Source organism: Gopherus flavomarginatus, chromosome 3 (genome assembly GCF_025201925.1).
Source record: "Gopherus flavomarginatus isolate rGopFla2 chromosome 3, rGopFla2.mat.asm, whole genome shotgun sequence".
Classification (NCBI taxonomy): domain Eukaryota; kingdom Metazoa; phylum Chordata; order Testudines; family Testudinidae; genus Gopherus; species Gopherus flavomarginatus.
The window spans coordinates 94,914,208-94,934,282 of record NC_066619.1 but is presented as its reverse complement, the minus strand read 5'-3'; the positions used below and the strand labels follow the sequence as shown (position 1 = coordinate 94,934,282).

At 40.8% G+C, this 20,075-nt stretch overlaps 1 protein-coding gene across 3 annotated transcripts in view; it reads left to right on the top strand.

Annotated features, from left to right (window-relative positions):
- SMARCA2 (SWI/SNF related, matrix associated, actin dependent regulator of chromatin, subfamily a, member 2) overlaps window positions 1–20,075 on the top strand; it is a 195,619-nt gene that overhangs the window by 42,336 nt on the left and 133,208 nt on the right. For all 3 annotated transcript variants that reach the window (XM_050944258.1, XM_050944256.1, XM_050944257.1), the window contains exons 7-9: window positions 16,657–16,783; window positions 18,558–18,731; window positions 18,992–19,165. In XM_050944258.1, the coding sequence (XP_050800215.1) occupies window positions 16,657–16,783; window positions 18,558–18,731; window positions 18,992–19,165 (475 nt within the window). The remainder of the gene's footprint in view (window positions 1–16,656; window positions 16,784–18,557; window positions 18,732–18,991; window positions 19,166–20,075) is intronic.

Here is a 20,075-nt window from a genome sequence, read left to right as displayed (position 1 = left end):
TATCAGTCACAAAAAGTATTCAGAATTATAAACAAAGGAAAAAAAGACAGCTTGAATCCAGGGGAGGGGGAGGGGGAGGGGATCCTTAAGTGTCAAGGACTCAAGTATATCTTCCAATAAGTGGGCATTCAGCCCAAGTGATTCCAATAGAAAGGAACAAGGTTTAACACAGGGATTCTCAAAGTTTTGTATTGATGATCCCTTTCACACAGTAAGCCTCTGAATGTGACCCCCCCGTATAAATTAAAAACACTTAAAAAATATTTAACACTATTGTAAATGCTGGAGTCTGGGTTGGAGGCTGACAGCTCGCAACTCTACATGTAATAACTTTGCGACCCCCTGAGGGATCACGACCCCCCCATTTGAGAACCCCTGGTTTAACAGATGAAATGTAAAATGGAAATTAGGAGGGCCAGGATGGAAGTCAAAAAACAAAAAGCCAATAAAAAACAGGAAGTTTGTCGAATGGAATGTGGGTTGGCTGATCCACCAGGGAGTAAAGAGCGCAAGCAAGCAAGCCAAAATGAAGATTTAAAAAAATACCAAAAATGAGGTCCTTATGTTCATATTTAGGCTCTTAAATAAAAGTGTCTTGACTAAAAAGGACTGAGGATCCAGGAGTGTCTGTTATAATAGCATATCAACCTTCATACTTAATTATTAGTATTTAATTGTTTGTGTTACTGTAGCACCAACGATCCCCAGTCATGGATCAGGACCCAGTTGTGCTAGGTTCTGTACAAATACATAATAAAAAGTTGTCCCCTGCCCCGAGAGCTTACAATCGAAGACAAGAGACCACAGGTGCAGACAGAGCAACATACAGGGAGTACAAGGAAACAATATGGCAGTATTGGTCAGCATGATAGGCAGGTGTCTTCAGGGCCTACCTAGGGTTAAGTATAAACTTCCCCTTTGGGAAGGTGTTGGTACTACAGTTGCCCATTTATAGGCACCTTTTTTTTACACCTCTCATATTGGTCACTGTCAGTGACAAGCTACAGACTAGATATTCCATTTGTCCGATCTGGAATGGCAGTGCCTTTGTTCCAATTACTGAAAAGATAAAGGCCTAAGGAAATAAAAATGGAAAGCAGGATCTAATGACATTTGTTTTAGGAATGTGCTCAAACTTTACAGATATCTAAGGGACGATGATTGAGATGAACCTTTATGGAATATGAAATGTTTAGCAGCAATGTGCTAGGAAAGAGGGCTAGTGAGTGGGTGAGGTGTCCACAATAAAATGATTTGGACTCTAATGTTCTGCTTAGAAGAGACCATTACAGTGTCGTTTTATCTAGAGTGTCATAACTCCTCTTTTGTGATGCTGTTCCAGGATTTGCTTTATTCCAGGCTTTGTTTTCTGAGAGACAATGATGAAATAGCCCAGTTTTGGTGGGCAAGGCTAGTGTGATTACAGTACCCTAAGCAAAACTAGAAAACAGAGCAGAGATAGGGAAGGTCTTCCCTAGGAATACCCTGCAGAGGACAATATATCTGGCATGATTCTGCATTATTGCATCTTATCTGCCTTGAAGGTTGTTTAGAGGTACTTCAGAATGCTGTATATAAACTTGTAAAACAGAACTGTCCTGTCAACTAAGAGTCATGATGCTTCTCAAAGATCTACTTAGTATCTGTAATACTTCGGGTAATATGACACTTGTAATGATGCTAAACAAAAAGTATCTTACTAATGATTAAGAACAAGCCTAGCGGTATACTCTGTACTGTTTTTGAAACTGTTTTTTCAGGTCCTGATCCAGCAAAACAGTCAAGCTTTTGCTTAAATTAAGTGTGCAATGAAGTACTTTGCTGGATTGAGTCCCTAGTGACTAGCATCACTTTTACCTTAACTAGGAACGGCCTTTCCTGTTTCATTGTGTAGTGTTATTGAAGTGTAACAGCATTTTCAGAAAACATATATGATATACAAAGCTTAGTACAATTTAACTTTTGGTCTTATGGAAGGGGATATAGCTATGACATGAGCCAGGAATCCTATGGGCCAGTGCCACACACACTTTCATGTATCAGTGATGGTGTCCCTCAGCCTTCATCTGTAACTGCTTCTTCTCTTCGAACCCTGTTTCTTCCAGGAGCAGAGATTGCTATTTGTGCCAGATTGAATGACTTAGGGATGTGTACAGATGGGGACCTACAGGAGATCACATGGCTCTTCTTATTCCTGAATTAATCCAGGATTTGAATGTGGATCTCTTAGCAGTGCATTAACAGACTGTGTTCACCTAGAGGCTAGTGTATAGCGTTCTTTGGATTCAAACCATGCCTTTAAGACTCTGGCCTGTCTTGAAGGTGCTGCATAGTCACACAACCCCAGCAACATCTCAGAGAGGCATTGTGCCTTGGGAACTCCCCAGTGTGAATGAGAAGATGTGAAAAGTGTGGCATGCATTCTTCACAGCTAGTCAACAATGTTGGCTAGTACAAGTTCGGAAGAGGGGGCCTGACCCCATTCTCTGCCTTTGGGGTGGCTGGTAGTTCTAGCTCCCCAGTTTTTAAGCTTGGAATGCAAGGAATATGACTGCGACTAGTCCTTGTGCAAGAGACAGAAGAATGTGTTGGGAACCTTGAACAACTGCTTCATCTTCCTTCTAAGGCTGCTTGGTTTGAAATACCCTCACTTTGTATCTTTTGGGTAATCTGCAAAGACATATTTTGTAGATTTTTGGAGAAGGCTGAGGGTATGCTGCCCTGAATGAGGAGGGGTTGGAAAGAATTATTTTTTTTGTAGGTGGCAGGCTGGCTGAGTTGTGTATTTTTTTTTCTTGAATGCTGCTGGGGATTTTGTTTTGTTGTAGTAAATTTGTTGGTAAATTTGATATTGTTAGATAAAGTGTATATGCTTTTTTGCACAATGGGAGCAGGACGTGACAGCTATAGTTAAGGTAGTGTAAGCATTCCCCTTCTCAGAACCCATTGTAGTTGCTGATATGTCTCTGAAATGGTCAAGTATTGAGTTTGGTCTGTGCCTGAAGTTTAAATGTTTTGTTAAACGTTTGAGTAAAAGCCAGTTCATCCATTTTTTTTTTTTTTTTTTTTGGTAATAAGAGAAAGGAAGAAGACATCAAGTACTAAAACTTAAAATTTGGCACCTAGCCCTCATTGTAGAAAAGTATCTGAATATTTCAGTGGAACATAACATAAGAACGACCATAATGGGTCAGGCCAAAGGTTCATCTAGCCCAGTATCCTGTCTTCCGACAGTGGTCAATGCCAGGTACCCCAGAGGGAATGAACAGAACAGGTAATCATCAAGTGATCCATTCCCTGTTGCCCATTCCCAGCTTCTGGAAAACAGAAGCTAGAGGCACCATCCTTGCCTGTTCTGGCTAATAGCCATTGTTGGACCTACCTAATTCTTTTTTTGAATCCTGTTATAGTCTTGGCCTTCACAGCAGCCTCTGGTAAGGCGTTCTACAAGTTGACTGTGTGAGGAAATACTTCCTTTTATTTGTTTTAAACCTACAGCCTTTTAATTTCTTGTTATTAGAAGGAGTAAATACCACTTCCTTATTTTCTTTCTCCACACCAATCATGATTTTATAGACTTCTATCATATCCCCCTTAATCATCTCGTTTCTGTTACCTCTGTTCCCCTAAGAACCAACCCAGGGTCACACTACTATTAGTTTTATTACAATGCCGCTGTTAGGTCAGATAGAGAAGAGATGGAGCTTATTCATACATGCACATATTCACTGCATTCATACTCTCATGCACCCACACACTTACACAGGCGGAGAGTTACTGGAAACAGCATGGAGGCTGAAAAGCCAAAGCATGGTAGATCTGGTGTGTCTGCCTGCGGTCACGAATCCAGGTTGCTGAGCAAGTCAAGGAGCAGAAACTTGTGTGCGTGGCTGCTTCCTTTTATTTTGGAACTGGGCGCTCCTGTCACATACACTGAGTTTTTCTTCTGTGTCCGTCACCGAGAAGCATTCCCTTTCATGCCTCTTTTCTTTACAGCACCCCAGGATTACCTTCATCAGGCACACCTGTCTCCTGTCTTCCAGGCTCTCTTCTCCTTGCAATTCCTTTCCGCCCAGTCCCACATACATTCCCTTATCTTCCCCCCACACTCCCTTGTTCACACTCTCTTTGTTTTTATGATGGGATATTACAAAGCTTGGAAGTTCATACAAGTGGTAACTTGAAAAGGTTGCAGAGCTTGCAAAGGTTACAAAACTTCAAAGGCTATGCTAACAATCACTGAAGTTACAAAGTCTGCAAAAAGATTGCAGAACTTAATGACACAAGTTACAGATTTTACAATTGCATTTGAACGGAGGCTTTACATAACAGTTTCCAAACTGAAAAGTCCCAGTCTTATTAATCTCTCCTCATATGGCAGATGCTCCATACCTCTAATCATTTTTGTTACCCTTTTCTGAACCTTTTCCAATTCCAATATATCCTTTTTGAGATGCGGCGACCACATCTGCACCCAGTATTCAAGATGTCGGCATGCTATGGATTTATATAGAGGCAATATGATATTTTCTGTCTTATTATCTATCCCCCTCTTAATGATTCCCAACATTCTGTTAGCTTTTTTTAAACTGCCACTGCCGTTTTCAGAGAACTATCCACAATGACTCCAAGATCTCTTTCTTGAGTGGTAACAGCTAATTTAGACCCCATCATTTTATATGTATAATATGGATTGTGTTTTCCAATGTGCATTACTTTGCATTTAAAAACATCAAATGTCATCTGCCATTTTGGTGCCCAGTCACCCAGTTTTGTGAGATCCTTTTGTAACTCTTCGCTGTCTGCTTGGGACTTAACTATCTTGAGTAGTTTTTTATCATCTGCAAATTTTGCCACCTCACTGTTTACCCCCTTTTCCAGATCATTTATGAATATGTTGAATAGCACTCGTCCCAGTACAGACCCTTTGGGGACCCCACTGTTTACCTCTCTCCATTCTGAGAACTGACCATTTATTGCTACCCTTTGTTTCCTATCTTTTAACCATTTACCAATCCATGAGGGTACCTTCCTTCTTATCCCATGACAACTTGCTTTGCTTAAGAGCCTTTGGTGAGGGACCTTGTCAAAGGCTTTCTGAAAATTTAAGACCACCGCATGCACTGGATCCCCTCCACATGCTTGTTGAACCCCTCAAAGAATTCTAGTAGATTGGTGAGGCATGATTTCCCTTTACAAAAACCAGGTTGACTCTTCCATATCAAATTATATTCATCTTTGTGTCTGACAGTTTTGTTCTTTACGATAATTTCAGCCAGTTTGCCTGGTTCTGCAATCAGGCGTACCAGCCTGTAAGTGCCAGTATCACCGCTGGAGCCTTTCTTAAAAATTGGTTTCACAGTAGCTATCCTCCACTCATTTGGTACAGAAGCTGATTTAAATGATAGGTTACAAACTACAGTTACTAGTTCTGCAATTTCACATTTGATTCCTTCAGAACTCTTGGTTGAATCCCATTTGGTCCTGGTGGCTTAATACTGTTTAGTTTAACAGTTTGTTCCAAAACCACCTCTCATGACACCTCAGTCTGGGACAGTTCCTCAGATATGTCACCTAAAACGAATGGCTCACTTTTGAGAATCTCCCTCACATCCTCAGCTGTGAAGACCAATACAAATAATTCATTTAGTTTCTCGACAGTGGCCTTATCATCCTTGAGTGCTCTTTAGCATCTTGATCATCCAGAGGCCCCACTGGTTGTTTGGCAGGTTTCCTGCTTCTGATGTACTTAAAAAAAAAAAAAATTGCTATTACTTTGAGTCTTTGGCTAGCTGTTCTTCAAATTCTTTTTTGGCCTTCCTAATTATATTTTGACACTTCATTTGCCAGAGTTTATGCTCCTTCCTATTTTCCCTCTTCGGATTTAACTTCCACTTTTTAAAGCATGTCTTTTTGTCTCTTGCTGCTTTTTTACTTTGTTGTTTGGCCACAGTGGCACTTCTTTGGTTCTCTTACTATGTTTTTTTAATTCAGAGTATACATTTAAGTTGATCCTCTATTATGGTGTCTTCAAAAAGTTTTCATGCAGCTTGCAGAGATTTTACTTTTGGCACTGTACCTTTTAATTTCTGTTTAACTAATTTCCTCCTTTTTGTGTAGTCCCCCTGTCTGAAATTAAATGCTACAGTGTTGGCTTGCTGTGGTGTTTTTCCCCTTCACAGAGATGTTAAATTTAATTATTTTATGGTCACTATTACCAAGCAGTCCAGCTATATTCACCTCTTGGCCCAGATCCTATGCTCCACTTAGGACTAAATCAAGAATTGCCTCTCCTCTTGTGGATTCCAGGACTAGCTGCTCCAAGAAGCAGTCATTTAAGGTATCAAGCAACTTCGTCTCTGCATCCTATCCTGAGGTGACCTATACCCAGTCAATATGCGGTAGTTGAAATCCCCCATTATTAATGATTTTATTTTAATAGCCTCGCAACTCCCTGATCATTTCACAGTCACTATGACCATCCTGGTCAGTAATATATCCCTACAGGATATGTGCCTGTGGTGTAACCAAGTTATAAGCTTTGAAAATCGCCTACTGTGTACGTGCAGTAGCCTCAGGTACAGGCTCTCCTTGCTTAAATTGTGAAGTGTAACACTAAGGAATGTCATACTGCACATGCATGCATGGCTGATGGAACTGCCTACTGAAAAGTGACCTGAAAGTATGTGTGGGCAGTAAACCTCAGCACATGGGTTTTTGACTTCTCGAGGGCTAATTTTAAAGAGTTAAGGAAATTAGTTAGGGAAGTGGATTGGACGGAGGAATTAGTGGATTTAAATGTGGAGGAGGCCTGGAATTACTTTAAGTCACAGCTGCGGAGACTGTCGGAAGCCTGCATCCCGAGAAAGGGGAAAAGAACCATGGGCGGGAGTTGCAGGCCAAACTGGATGAGCAAGCAACTCAGAGAGGGGATTAGACAAAAGCAGAAAGCTTACAGGGAGTGGAAGGAAGGCAGGATCAGTAAAGAAAGCTACCTTGCTGAGGTCAGAACATGTAGGGATAAAGTGAGGAAGGCTAAAAGCCGCATTGAACTGGAACTTGCAAAGGGAATCAAAACCAATAGTAAAAGGTTCTACAGCCACATAAATAAGAAGAAAACAAAGAAAGAAGAAGTGGGGCCGCTATACACTGAGGATGGAATGGAGGTTAAGGATAACCTAGGCATGGCCCAACATCTAAACAAGTACTTTGCCTCGGTTTTTAATAAGACTAGTGAGGAACCTTGCGATGATGGAGGGATGATAAACGGGAATGTGGATGTGGAAGTGGATATTACTGCAACTGAGGTAGAGGCCGTACTTGAACAGCTTGATGGGTCGAAGTCGGAGGGCCCGGACAATCTCCACCCGAGGATATTAAAGGAACTGGCGCGTGAAATTGCGAGCCCGTTAGCGAGAATTTTTAAGCAATCGATAATCTCGGGTGTTGTGCCGTATGACTGGAGGATTGCTAATGTAGTTCCTATTTTTAAGAAAGGGAAAAAGAGTGATCCGGGTAATTATAGGCCTGTTAGCTTGACGTCTGTAGTATGTAAGGTCTTGGAAAAAATTTTAAGGGAGAAAGTAGTCAAGGACATAGAGGTCAATGGTAATTGGGACGAACTGCAACACGGATTTACTAAAGGTAGATCGTGCCAAACCAATCTGATCTCCTTCTTTGAGAAGGTGACGGATTACTTAGATAAAGGAAATGCGGTAGATATAATTTACCTAGATTTCAGTAAGGCGTTCGACACGGTTCCGCACGGGGAGCTGTTAGTTAAATTGGAAAAGCTGGGAGTGAATATGAAAGTTGTAAGGTGGATAAGGAACTGGTTAAAGGGGAGACTCCAGAGGGTCGTATTGAAAGGTGAACTGTCGGACTGGAAGGAGGTCACCAGTGGAGTCCCTCAAGGATCGGTCTTGGGACCGATCTTATTTAACCTTTTTATTACTGACCTTGGCACAAAGAGCGGGAATGTGCTAATAAAGTTCGCGGATGACACGAAGCTGGGGGGTATTGCTAACACTGAGAAGGACAGGGATACTATTCAAGAAGATCTGAACCACCTTGTAAACTGGAGTAATAGAAATAGGATGAAATACAATAGTGAAAAGTGCAAGGTCATGCATTTAGGAATTAATAATAAGAATTTTGGATATACGTTGGGGGCGCATCAGTTGGAAGCGACGGAGGAAGAGAAGGACCTTGGGGTACTGGTTGATAGCAGGATGACTATGAGTCGCCAATGTGATACGGCTGTTAAAAAAGCAAATGCGATTTTGGGATGCATCAGGCGGGGTATTTCCTGCAAGGATAAGGAGGTGTTAGTACCGTTGTATACGGCGTTGGTGAGACCCCATCTGGAATACTGTGTGCAGTTCTGGTGTCCCATGTTCAAGAAGGATGAATTCAAACTGGAACAGGTTCAGAGACGGGCTACGAGGATGATCCGAGGAATGGAAAAACTGCCTTATGAAAGGAGACTCAAAGAGCTTGGCTTGTTTAGCCTGGCCAAAAGAAGGCTGAGGGGGGATATGCTCGCCCTATATAAATATATCAAGGGGGTTAACGTTAGGGAGGGAGAGGAATTATTTAAGTTTAGTACTAATGTAGCCACGAGGACGAATGGGTATAAACTGGACATTAGGAAGTTTAGACTTGAAATTAGACGAAGGTTTCTGACCATTAGGGGAGTGAAGTTCTGGAATAGCCTTCCGAGGGAAGTAGTAGGGGCAAAAGACTTTCCTGGCTTTAAGACAAAGCTTGATAAGTATATGGAGGGGATGTTATGATAGGATCGTCAATTTGGGCAATTGATCTTGAATTACCACCAGACAGGTCTGCTCAATGGTCTGCGGGGAGATGTTGCATGCGATGGGTACTGAGTTGCTGCGGAGAACTCCTTCTTGGGTGCTGGCTGGTGACTCTTGCCCACATGCTCAGGGTTTAGCTGATCGCCATATTTGGGGTCGGGAAGGAATTTTCCTCCAGGGCGGATTGGCAGGTGCCCTGGAGGTTTTTCGCCTTCCCCTGCAGCGTGGGGCACGGGTCGCTTGCTGGTGGTGTCTCTGCAGCTTGAGGTCTTCAAACCATTTTTGAGGATTTCAATAACTCGGTCCTGGGATAGGGGTTGTATAAAATTGGATGGGTGGGGTTCTGTGGCCTGCCTTGTGCAGGAGGTCAGACTAGATGATCAGATTGGTCCCTTCTGACCTATGAGTCTATGAGTCTATGAGTCTATGTGCACCCAGTAAGAAGTTGATGGAGTGCTTTTTTAGACCTCCAGAGTTGCACAGGATAGGACATGTACAGCTGCGCACATCTTTCTTGCTGTGAGTGCTTAACTGTGCAACTAAAAGTTAATGTCATCTTTTTATGGATGATGTAAACATGAAACATTTCTTTAATATTTGCTGTTGCATTGAAGAAATGCATCTAATCTGCTCAGTGACTGGAATTCCTGTGTCTTGGACTTCCTTTCAGGTAGGAAGCTACACAGTTGATTTGACAGTTCCTCAAAGAATGCACGTAGAGGTGCAGCATGGCATTCTTTTCCGTTAGCCATTTGTTAAATGGACCACTACAGATGGAGGAGCAGTAATAGATTCATTAGCATATTGAGACTGAAGAAGCCTTGAAACCGATGACATGTCAAGGGGAGACTTTCTACTTTTAATAGAGGACCACATTTTGACATTAAAAAGCTTTGGCTTAAATCACAAAAAAGCAAGAAAATTTGGAGTTTATGTTGCCACTGAATTCACTTGGTGGTGCCTACCAGCTCTTGCAGCATATGTTGCTGTGAGATGAAATTAGGGGTATAATTGTTGTTAATCCCTATGTGACTAATGGTAGATGAAAAGAAACTTGGATATTTAAAATACCCATTGCTATAAAAAGTTTAAATTACTGCTATGTTTTGAGCTGTTAAATTTGCTGTGCTACTTGAAATATGGCCAAAGTTGTAAATTCTTGACATTCTTTTATAAAACTCCATTTTAATACTTTCTTGGAAATAAAGTGCTGCTTTAATCTTAATGAATGTCTAAAACTAATAATGTGTAGTGTAATTTAACATTATTCCACTAGGTGGAATGGCTCTCCTCCCCACCAGCATTAATTAAAAAAATGGCACTTTCCAGCATCTTTAATTTATGATCACTGCAAACTATGTCAAATTGATTCATGTTATTATTTGAAAAGGGTCTCCCTTTTATAAAGCTTTCTTGCTTGCTGCCTGGCATCCATTTCATACAGCCTGCAGTGCTCTGGCACAATTTCTGCCATTACCCCCAATTGGTGAGGGAGAGGTAAGTATCACCTACTTTGTAAGGAGATCTCTATCTTCAGTTTGTAATGCAATATCTATATTCTGTAGAGATGAAGATAAAATGCTGAACTGCAGAGATTAATTAAATGTATCCTTTAAATAGGGTTAGTAAGTACTCCAAGCACTTGAAAAAGGCTGTTTTCTTCTTGACCCTCTTATGAATGAATGACTTAATAGCCTTTAGCATTTTCCCCTGAAAAGATGAATAGTCCAACATATTTTTATTAGTTTGAGGGATTAGAGGATGAGCATGGTCCAGAAAAGTCTGATGCATTTGCTTTAGGTGAAAACTGGTGGTCATAAAATTCTTTAAAAAGTTAATATTGCTGTACATGGAAAAATAATTACCAGCAAACTTCCACTCTCTCTCTCTTCCCCCCACCCCTTCACTACTCCTAGAGATTGGGAAAGGACCTGGGTATCATTGTGAACAGCTCAGTGAAAGTTTATTAAACTTCACCACGTTAAGCAGATGGCATTAGAATATTTAAAGAATGGATAGAAAATGAAGAAAATTTTATAAAACCATTAATTTATATAACAGCACACTTTACCTGGAATAAGTTCAGTCTGTTCAGCCTAAATATACAGAATATATAAAAATAGGATCAGGCCCAGAGAGCATTAAAGAAAGTTATCAGCAAATGTCCAAAGAGCCACTCCCACCTCCTTTATATGTAGGGTGCAGCTAACAAGCCAGGCCTGGCAGAAAGAATCGGTGTCTCACTACAGTTCCAACAACCTGGTCACTGGGAAAGTCAGAGAAACCCTGCCAACCAGTTGCAGTTATACAAAATAATTAGTGATATATAGTGAAGGTAAGCCAGTGTTTTTTGTTCACCCTGTCACGTAATGCAAGAACAAGGGACAGTCAATGCAGCTAAAAGAGAACAGATTTAAAACTAATAAAAGGAAATAAATTATGTATTTTCTTTTAAATAAACACTCACCCAAAAAACAAACAGAATCAAAAAGCCACCAAGAAATCCCCAGCCTGTGGAATTCATTGCCACAAAATATCAGTAAGGCCAAGAACTTAGTGGGATGCAAGAAAAAGAAGATGGTGTGGAAATGAAAACATTCACAGTTACATTAAATAGGATTGTTTTGTTTTTTTTTAAATATACAAGAGATAAATAAACTCTTTCTGAAGCATCTAATACTGGCCACTTTTGGAAATAGAGTACTGGACTAGATGGACCACTTGTCTGATCCAATATGGTATTCTTATGTCCTACTTGGGACATGGGTTACTATATCCCTTCCAGAGAAGGTGCATTGGGTGGCATCCACTGATAACTGTTCAAACCATTTTTTGAAAAATTGTGTTTCCACCTAAGTGCCCTGGCTGGCCCCATTTCTGGGTCTCACTTGTCAGAAGGCAGGGCAGTAGTCCAAAATACTCAAAGATTTAGCAGATTAGTATTTACCTTTCAGTAAATTGAAGATGCGTCCAGGGGTCTGTCTAAGCTGATGCATATCAATACTCTGTGGTATCAGTTCTCTGTTGTCCCTATAGTTTTAAACTTGTGGTTTAAACTAAAAGTTAAGCATCTGGGGCCTGATCCAGTAGCAGCAAACTCAGTAGGAGTTTTTCCATTGACTTCAGTGACCATTGGATCAAGCCCTTAGCCCTTATGGCTGCAAACACTGTTCAGATGCCTTACTGAGTAAGTCAAAACACTAGCTTGGGGAGGTGTCATTGCACACATAGCGGAAGTCATATTGACTCCAAAGAGAGTGAGTACTTTAACTGTTTCATACCTGATGCATCAGCAGAAACATTCCAGCTATTTTGGGACTAGAAGATTGAGAAAAATCATAGCTATGATCTGGATTCATCAGTATGAGGATAAGCACCAGGCATCTGTGAACATCTCAGAACTGTAGACCCGGTCTACACTAGGAAATTAGGTCAATATAATTATGCCATTCTGAGGTGTGAAAAATCCACACTCCTTGGCAATGCAGTTAAACTGATCTAAACCCTGGATTAGACAGCGCTAGGTCAATGGGCGAATTCTGCCATTGACCTAACTATCAGCTCTTGGGGAGGTGGATTATCTACCCATCAACGTAGGCAGCATCTTCACTGAAGTGCTACAGTGCTGCAGCAGCAGTGTTGCAGCGTTATAAGTGTAGATGAGCCCTACGTCTCTTTATGCATCTATCAGCTGCTAGTCTGTGTGGATGTGCAATAGTCAATCTAATCCTCCTTTGTAAAGGCAGGAGGTAGGGAAGCCACTAGACTTTTTTCAAGCTGTTTTTCAGCTGTAACAGCATTGAAATTCCCTCGCAATCACTAAGTCCAGTTAGAGCTAGAGTTGTACAGAATGTGGATTTTTGTAGTGTCTTATAGTTACTTGAAAGAACAAAATCTCCCAGTGTTATTTTCTGAACAAATAACTCTCCTGTAGGAATCATAAACTTCTCCTCTGGACCTGAACAAATATCTGTTGCTGTTAATGGAACGTGTTCTTGCCAGAACAGTAACTCCTCTTGATTTACTGTTCAATCTGTATGAAAAACCTGACTGACCTAATTCTGCTTCAATTTTCTGTACTCTTGAGGACACAGAATGAGTCTCCTGCAGTTATGCAGTAATCCAGCCTTTTTGTTGTTTCAGGAAGTTTCAAATTTTGTATCTGTTTATCACACTACGTATTAAAATACAGATATAATCACAAAAAAAACCCCTCAACATTAAACTCACCTGATTATGATCATTTCTGTATCTGGTAAATTCTAATGTAGTCCAGCCCTTTCTGAGGTTGACCCAAATATATCCATGTGCAATATGATTCCTAATTTTCCTTTGCAGCACCCACCTTTTCCACCATCACTGTTCTAACTGGTAATTTCTTTAAGGAATGTACCTGCAGTAGTGCTTTGCACAGAGTGCTTTTGCCAGGGCCACTTTAATTTCACATGCCCTCAGTCAGCATTTGTGTGATTCTAGTCCATTTCATATAGAAGCAGGTATTTTGGTGTCATCATTGCTCTTGTATATCCCAGTAGTCTAACAGATTACTCGTTTTCAGGCCTTCCAAACTGAGACATCTGCCCGCCTGTTGTAATGGACAGACTGCCAGGGTTTGTTCACTATACCACAGAAATGAAAGTGCAAGATTAATGGTCAGTGAACTCTGGGTTGTGGTAATTTACCTTTTGTTACAGTAAATTTAATACCAGTCCAGTGTTCAAGGCCCTCAAAATCTCTCATTACTTCCCTATGTAATGTTAGGGTTCAGTGATTGTCTTCCACTCTAATTTAACACAAGGTAGAGCAAAGAGACTAGTTAAGATCTCTTAAAAGGATTTTTTAAGAAAAAAAAAATCTTCTCTGGTGACATTTATGAATGGCAGTTTTATAGCATGATAATGCAGAACTGTATCTATAACTGTGCACGATGACTCACCCCTGCAGCGCCTCCTGCTGGTGTCTTCTGGGAATTAGCTCTCCAGCTATTGGAGCACCCTCTGCAGGCCAGTGTCCTGCTTTCCCTGGCCCCCATGTCCCTCCTGACCCAGTGCCCCTTGCACGCCAGGGTACTGCCCCCTGGCAGTACACCTCTCAGTCTCTGGGTTTCCCCTCCCAGGGAACACCCACCCATTATCCCTACCTCACCTCAGTCATAGGCTACTGCCAGTCACCAACTAGCCCCCCGCTCCCTGGGGCAGACTGCAGTATAAGCCACTCATCACAGGAAAGGTTGTGTTTGGACCCGCTGCCTCTATCTATGGCAGAGCTGTCTCTCTGCCGCCCTAGTACCCCATAGTGGGCCCTTACTTTGGCCTGCAGTTCTGCTAGGGTGGAGCTCCCTGGCCCTTCCCCAGCACTGCTCCACCCTCAGTACCTTCCTCAGTTCCCCAGGCAGACTGGGCCCTCCCTCTCCAAAGGCAAGAGAGAGAGTATCTTTCTGCTCCTATCCTCCCTGGCCTTTATAGGACCAGCTGGGTCTATTTGGAGCATGGCCCCACCTGTGGCTGCTTCCCAATCAGCCAAGCTTTTCCCCCTACCTCAACCCTCTCCAGGGCTATTTTAAGCTCTTTCAGGCAGGAGTGGGTGACCACACTGCTACACTACCCTTAATAGATTATTCATTCTGTAAATGCATTCTTCAACAGAGAATTAATTTATATCGCCACTGTATCTGCTACCTTAGTCAATACTTTTTTCATTGTTTCCATTTTTATTTAACATAGACATATACATAGTGTTGTATAGTACTGCTACAACGAAAGATTGCCCAAGCAACTATTATGTGACACCTCTCCCAAAAAAGGGGAGGGGGGAGGAGATTGACTTTGTTTTTTTGGTATTAGCAAAATATTACAATGTTTTGGATTGTATACACGTCAGCAGAATCTTTTTTCCTTAAAAATCTTTTATCAAAAAAAATGTGTATTTTGTTTCTTTTGTTTTGCTTTGCTTTGCTTAAATTTCATGGAAACTGGGGCCTGCAAAAAATTGACCTGTCAATATGTCCAATCCTGCTCCCATTAAAGTCTCTGGTAAAACTTGCACTGACTTTAGTGGCACCAGAATTGGAGGTAGTGTTTTTGCCTTTTTACAGTATGCTTTTTAAAGTATTATACGTGGGGCTGGTTGCACTACCTATTATGCAGCTTGTGGTTCAAAATATTTAACAACCGGACCACTTAGAATTCATTCCGAAAATATTGCTGATTTATTGATTATAATCCATTTTTATCTAGTTCATCTGTTTGCCAGAAGCTGGGAGTGGATGACAGGGGATGGATCACTTGATTGCCTGTTCTGTCCATTCCCTCTGAAGCACATGGCATTGGCCACTGTCTGAAGACAAGATACTGGGTTAGATGGACCGTTGTCTGTCCCAGGATGGCTGTTCTTATGTATTATTTTGGAGCAGGGGTGAAGTTGTAGAGTAGGAATGGGTGGTGTATGTGGCTTTAAAAAGCATAAGTTACAATTGTCTTTTTAGGTGTGAGCAGTTCTCTAGTTTGGTTGGTATGACATTTTGCTTTGTTAGCAAATTCATTTACCAGGTTGCCAACTACTCTATTAATGCTATTATCAATTTCTTACCTGTGTTATATTGTGATGGAGAGAAGATGAGTGATTGTATAGGTTTGGCTACGAGTCTGTTATCCTTTTCAGGAGGGAGTAGGATCAGCCTTTTAATTTATGTAATCAGACTTCCCTTATAAATCTCCAAAAGTGTGTATGTCACATGTAGCATGAGTAGACTAGATAAATTCTCATCTCCACAGCATTGTAAAAAATGGGGACAGAAATTCTTTCCTCTGGCTCCTATTGTTGATTCACTTGCATTGCAATGCAGATCATGGCCCAAAATGTTTAACAACTGGACCACTTAGAATTCATTCAGAAATTCTCACTGGTTGTTGGTTGTAATCCATGTTTTATCTAGTTGAAAGAATTCTGTGGTTGAAATTACACTGAAGTTAGACAGCACTGTATTTGTAAAAGTGCCAGAAAGCCAAAAGGAATATTAAACCACACATTCACAGTGTTATTAAAAGTAGCATTTTGGGGTCCATGTTTGTCTATCATTCACTGCCTGATCAAATATGCTGAATTACAAATAAAACAAAACAAAACGCCACTTTACAAAGATTGTATAACTACCAGCAGTACAAACTCAGTTTGGAATTTGAAAGTGAAGGTGTGTTCTTTCTGGCTTGTGCACCATGGCTGGTCTTAAAAGAGTTTGCAACTGGAAGTTAATTCTGTGGGGGCTGAGTGAGCTGGAATAGAATCCAGCTTGCACTGTAATAGCTTTGCAATGCCAACAGTTTGTTTAAAGAATAAAGAAAGTGAAAACTTAAACTTTGTCAGTAGAATAAGCACATAGGATTTTGATCACCAACAAGAAACAGTTCTGCTAAATAAGAATGTTCCATTCTTACACAATCACTATTCTGACTGCAGTCACACTTTAAAGAAACCTAAAATAATACCCAATTGTTTTATAACATTTTTTTCTTCGTGCTTAACAAACTGGCCTGCAAACACAAAATGCTTGAAAGCATGAGTAGAATAAATCTGCTGAGTTGCTGTTCCTATACAACTAATAGATAAAATGAAGGGGAGGAGAGAAGAGAGTCTTCATTGTTTGTTATCAAGGGTATTCCTGCAGAGTAAATGTAAGTCTGATTTTTTTTCTCTCCATTCCTGGAAATGCATATTAATTCAGAATAGTTGGGTATTAGAAATTGACTGGGTGTCTGAGATCTATTGCTTATGTTACCATATAATATTGGTAACTACTGACAGATCTTTCCTGATATCTTTCCCACATTCTTTATCATCTTAGACTTCAGGCTCGAATTGCTCACAGAATCCAGGAACTGGAGAATTTACCTGGCTCTCTGCCTCCTGATCTGCGAACCAAAGCTACAGTCGAGCTGAAGGCACTTAGGTTACTGAATTTTCAGCGCCAGGTAATGTCTTTTGCTGAAGGGAAATTTTTCCAGTGATCACAGTCGAAAGTTATCTTTCTTCAGCACAGAATATATTGGCAATAGACATTTATGAAAGTACTGAGTTTAAAGAGGAATGTCAATATTTGAGCAAATAACTGAAAAACACTATTCTTAGAATATCAAATGTACATGATCAGTATCTTTTTGTTTCCTTTGTTACTGAAGATGCATGTGTTCTCTCCCCCGCCTGCCCCCACCTCCTGTTTAATCCTGCAGTGTAGTCCTTAAAATCCTAGATTTATGCTCTAGTCCAGGGGTCGGCAACCTTTCAGAAGTCGTGTGCCAAATCTTCATGTATTCACTCTAATTTAAGGTTTTGTGTGCCAGTAATACATTTTGTCCTTTTTAGAAGGTCTCTTTCTATAAGTCTTTAATATATAACTAAACTATTGTTGTATGTAAACTAAAAAGGGTTTTAAAATGCTTTAAGAAGCTTCATTTAAAATTAAATTAAAATGCAGAGCCGCTAGGACCCGGGTACTGTGAGTGCCACTGAAAATCAGCTCGTGTGCCGCCTTCGGCACGTGTGCCATAGGTTGCCTACCCCTGCAGTAGTCTTTCAGGGAGATCATGGGGATGGCACAAACAGATCAAAAAGGAGGACAGGATAGGCTGAGAGTTCACAACCCCTTGTTCAAATACAAATTGTAATAGATGTCTCTTTTCTGATAGTCTCAAAACCTAGTGGGTCAAATTTTTCTAAGAACCAGTTGCGTGTTCTCAGTAATACATGTGTGTGATTGTTGTGTGTTCCTCACAGTGACCCCTCTTTTCAAAAGGCCTGTGGGTAATGTGCAGGCTGTGCGGCTAGGCCCAACAAGAGCATGTCGAAGATATAAGTTTGGTCAGATCTTGGGTACAGACACAGCATAAGAATTTTGCAAAGGGGCTTTGCTGTGCCAGACTCCCTAGACCCTTGCCATTTGGCTCTCCCAGCTGGCCTGAGAGCAGCAGGGGTGTCAGTTGGCTGCTCTTGACCCAGCCCCTATTGGCCAGCCAAAATTGATTTCTGGAAGAAATCTTTGGGACTAGCACAGGTTAGCAGTGTGTGTACCGTGCTATGTGTATCCTTCTCCCCACTGCCCTGTGATTCCTTTATGGTAGAGCCTTGTCTGAGGCCAGTTCTCAGGAGCAGCATGCTATTCATTCTGTGCATTTAGAACTGTGTGGCCATGTCTCTCTCAGCCTTAGTAATTCCCTGCTGCTTCTGCCATCCCCCTATCTGATGTTGAAAATGAATGTCCCGTTGATGTGTGTGGGGTCAACCAACCTCAACATCAGATTTAAAGGAGAACACAGGTCATCTTGTTCTACCATGCTTTGTTAAAATGGATTTTCATCTTGGTTGGCCTCTTCCATGCCAGCAGGACAATCATTTTCAACACCAGCTTGTGAGAGAGGAAGGAGTGTGACGTCTTTTATGTTTGACACCTAATATCAGACACACCACTTGTGGCACTGCTTATATAAGTGGAGTCCATACTTCTCTACAGAAAGAGAAAGATCCTACAAAGAATCAAGAGCTTTTTAGGATGATGTTCACTTTCTTGCTGCATCTGAGGATTACAGGATCTAAATTTTCAGTATCTCAATAGAATGTGAAAAGGAGAAGCAGGATTGAAGAGCTCATGAAAAGTTAACTTTCTACCTTCCTATGCTGTATTGGTGACTAAAATTGTTTTTTTGTGTGCAGAATGGTGGTTTTTTAAAGTTTGTCTCTTCTTGCTGGTAGCTAAGACAAGAGGTGGTGGCCTGCATGCGCCGTGACACAACACTGGAGACAGCCCTGAACTCCAAAGCCTACAAGCGCAGCAAGCGCCAGACTCTGAGGGAAGCCCGCATGACAGAAAAGCTTGAGAAACAGCAGAAAATTGAACAGGAGAGAAAACGTAGACAGAAGCACCAGGTATTTTAATCTCTGCTTTTCCAAAATTAATGTATTCCAGATACAGAGAAATGCCATTGAGGTAAGTGTTAAACCTTGCTTTGCTTGGCCAGCTATCACCATTTTATATTTAGGGATCCAAGAATACAAAGATATTTCTTACCAGAGGCCATACAGTAAGCAAGGGCAGAGTCCAGAATTTGGGTGTTCGTAGTTTTAAATCCTGTGTTCTGTCAATTATACTACAATGTCTCAGTTGATTTATTATTTTTTTTCTCTAGGAATATCTGAACAGCATATTGCAGCATGCAAAAGATTTTAAAGAGTACCACCGGTCAGTGGCTGGGAAAATTCAGAAACTTTCTAAAGCTGTGGCAACTTGGCATGCCAATACTGAGCGTGAGCAGAAGAAGGAAACTGAGCGAATTGAGAAAGAAAGAATGAGAAGACTGATGGTAAGGGGTCTTTTGGTAAAATGCCAACGCTGGCATGCTGTATAGTAACAATTTTTTATGATATGAGAGTGGGGAGATAGTAATGTGTTGTATTAAGATGTAGCATATTTTTATACTGTTGGAAAGAGTTAGGAAAAACAAATTAATGGGCTCCTGAGCATTAGGAAGGCCACTGTGTAAGTTACTTTGTAACTGGGCATTGCTGATCAAACTTTGCTGCAAATACTGAATGTTGCAGTCTTCAGATTTGACTGCCAAACAGCCTGTTTGCTAAGTGTATATTAGATAAATTCAGTATCTATTTAACACCTTATGTATACTCTCAAGGCCTCGTATACTTCCTTTGCATGGTAAGGGCTCTCTGATCAATTAGATTTTAACTAATATGAATCTAAACATACCTGTGAGATTAGTTGTATGTGCTTTATAGTGGTGGTAGTGACATTATTTGTTAGACTTTGTTCACTTTGAGCCATATTTACTTTTGTTTGAGCCATATTTACTCTTGTGTATATTTGTCTAGCCTCATTACTGGTAATCTGCTCATGACAGTATAACTGCTGTTTTGTATCCTCCATTAAATCACCTAATCTTTCTAATTTCATATTTCAAAAATTTTTTACAACAGTGCAGGTATATTGCAAAGGCCATTAGTATATTCACCACATGAAGACCATATGTTTTTTTCTAACCTTTCCATTATAGTTCCAACAACTACTTATGCCTCTATTTTTTGCAATATTCATCAGGAGCTTAGTTTGATTATGATTTATGTGCCAAAGAATACATTTGCTGTGTAAATTATTTTTGTAGAAAAGTTAAAGGAAAAAGGTTATTTCAGTGAGTAGCAGTAACTATCTCTCCTCTCTTCACATTGTTTCTTCTAGCCCACTCTGGCTTTTTAAAATAT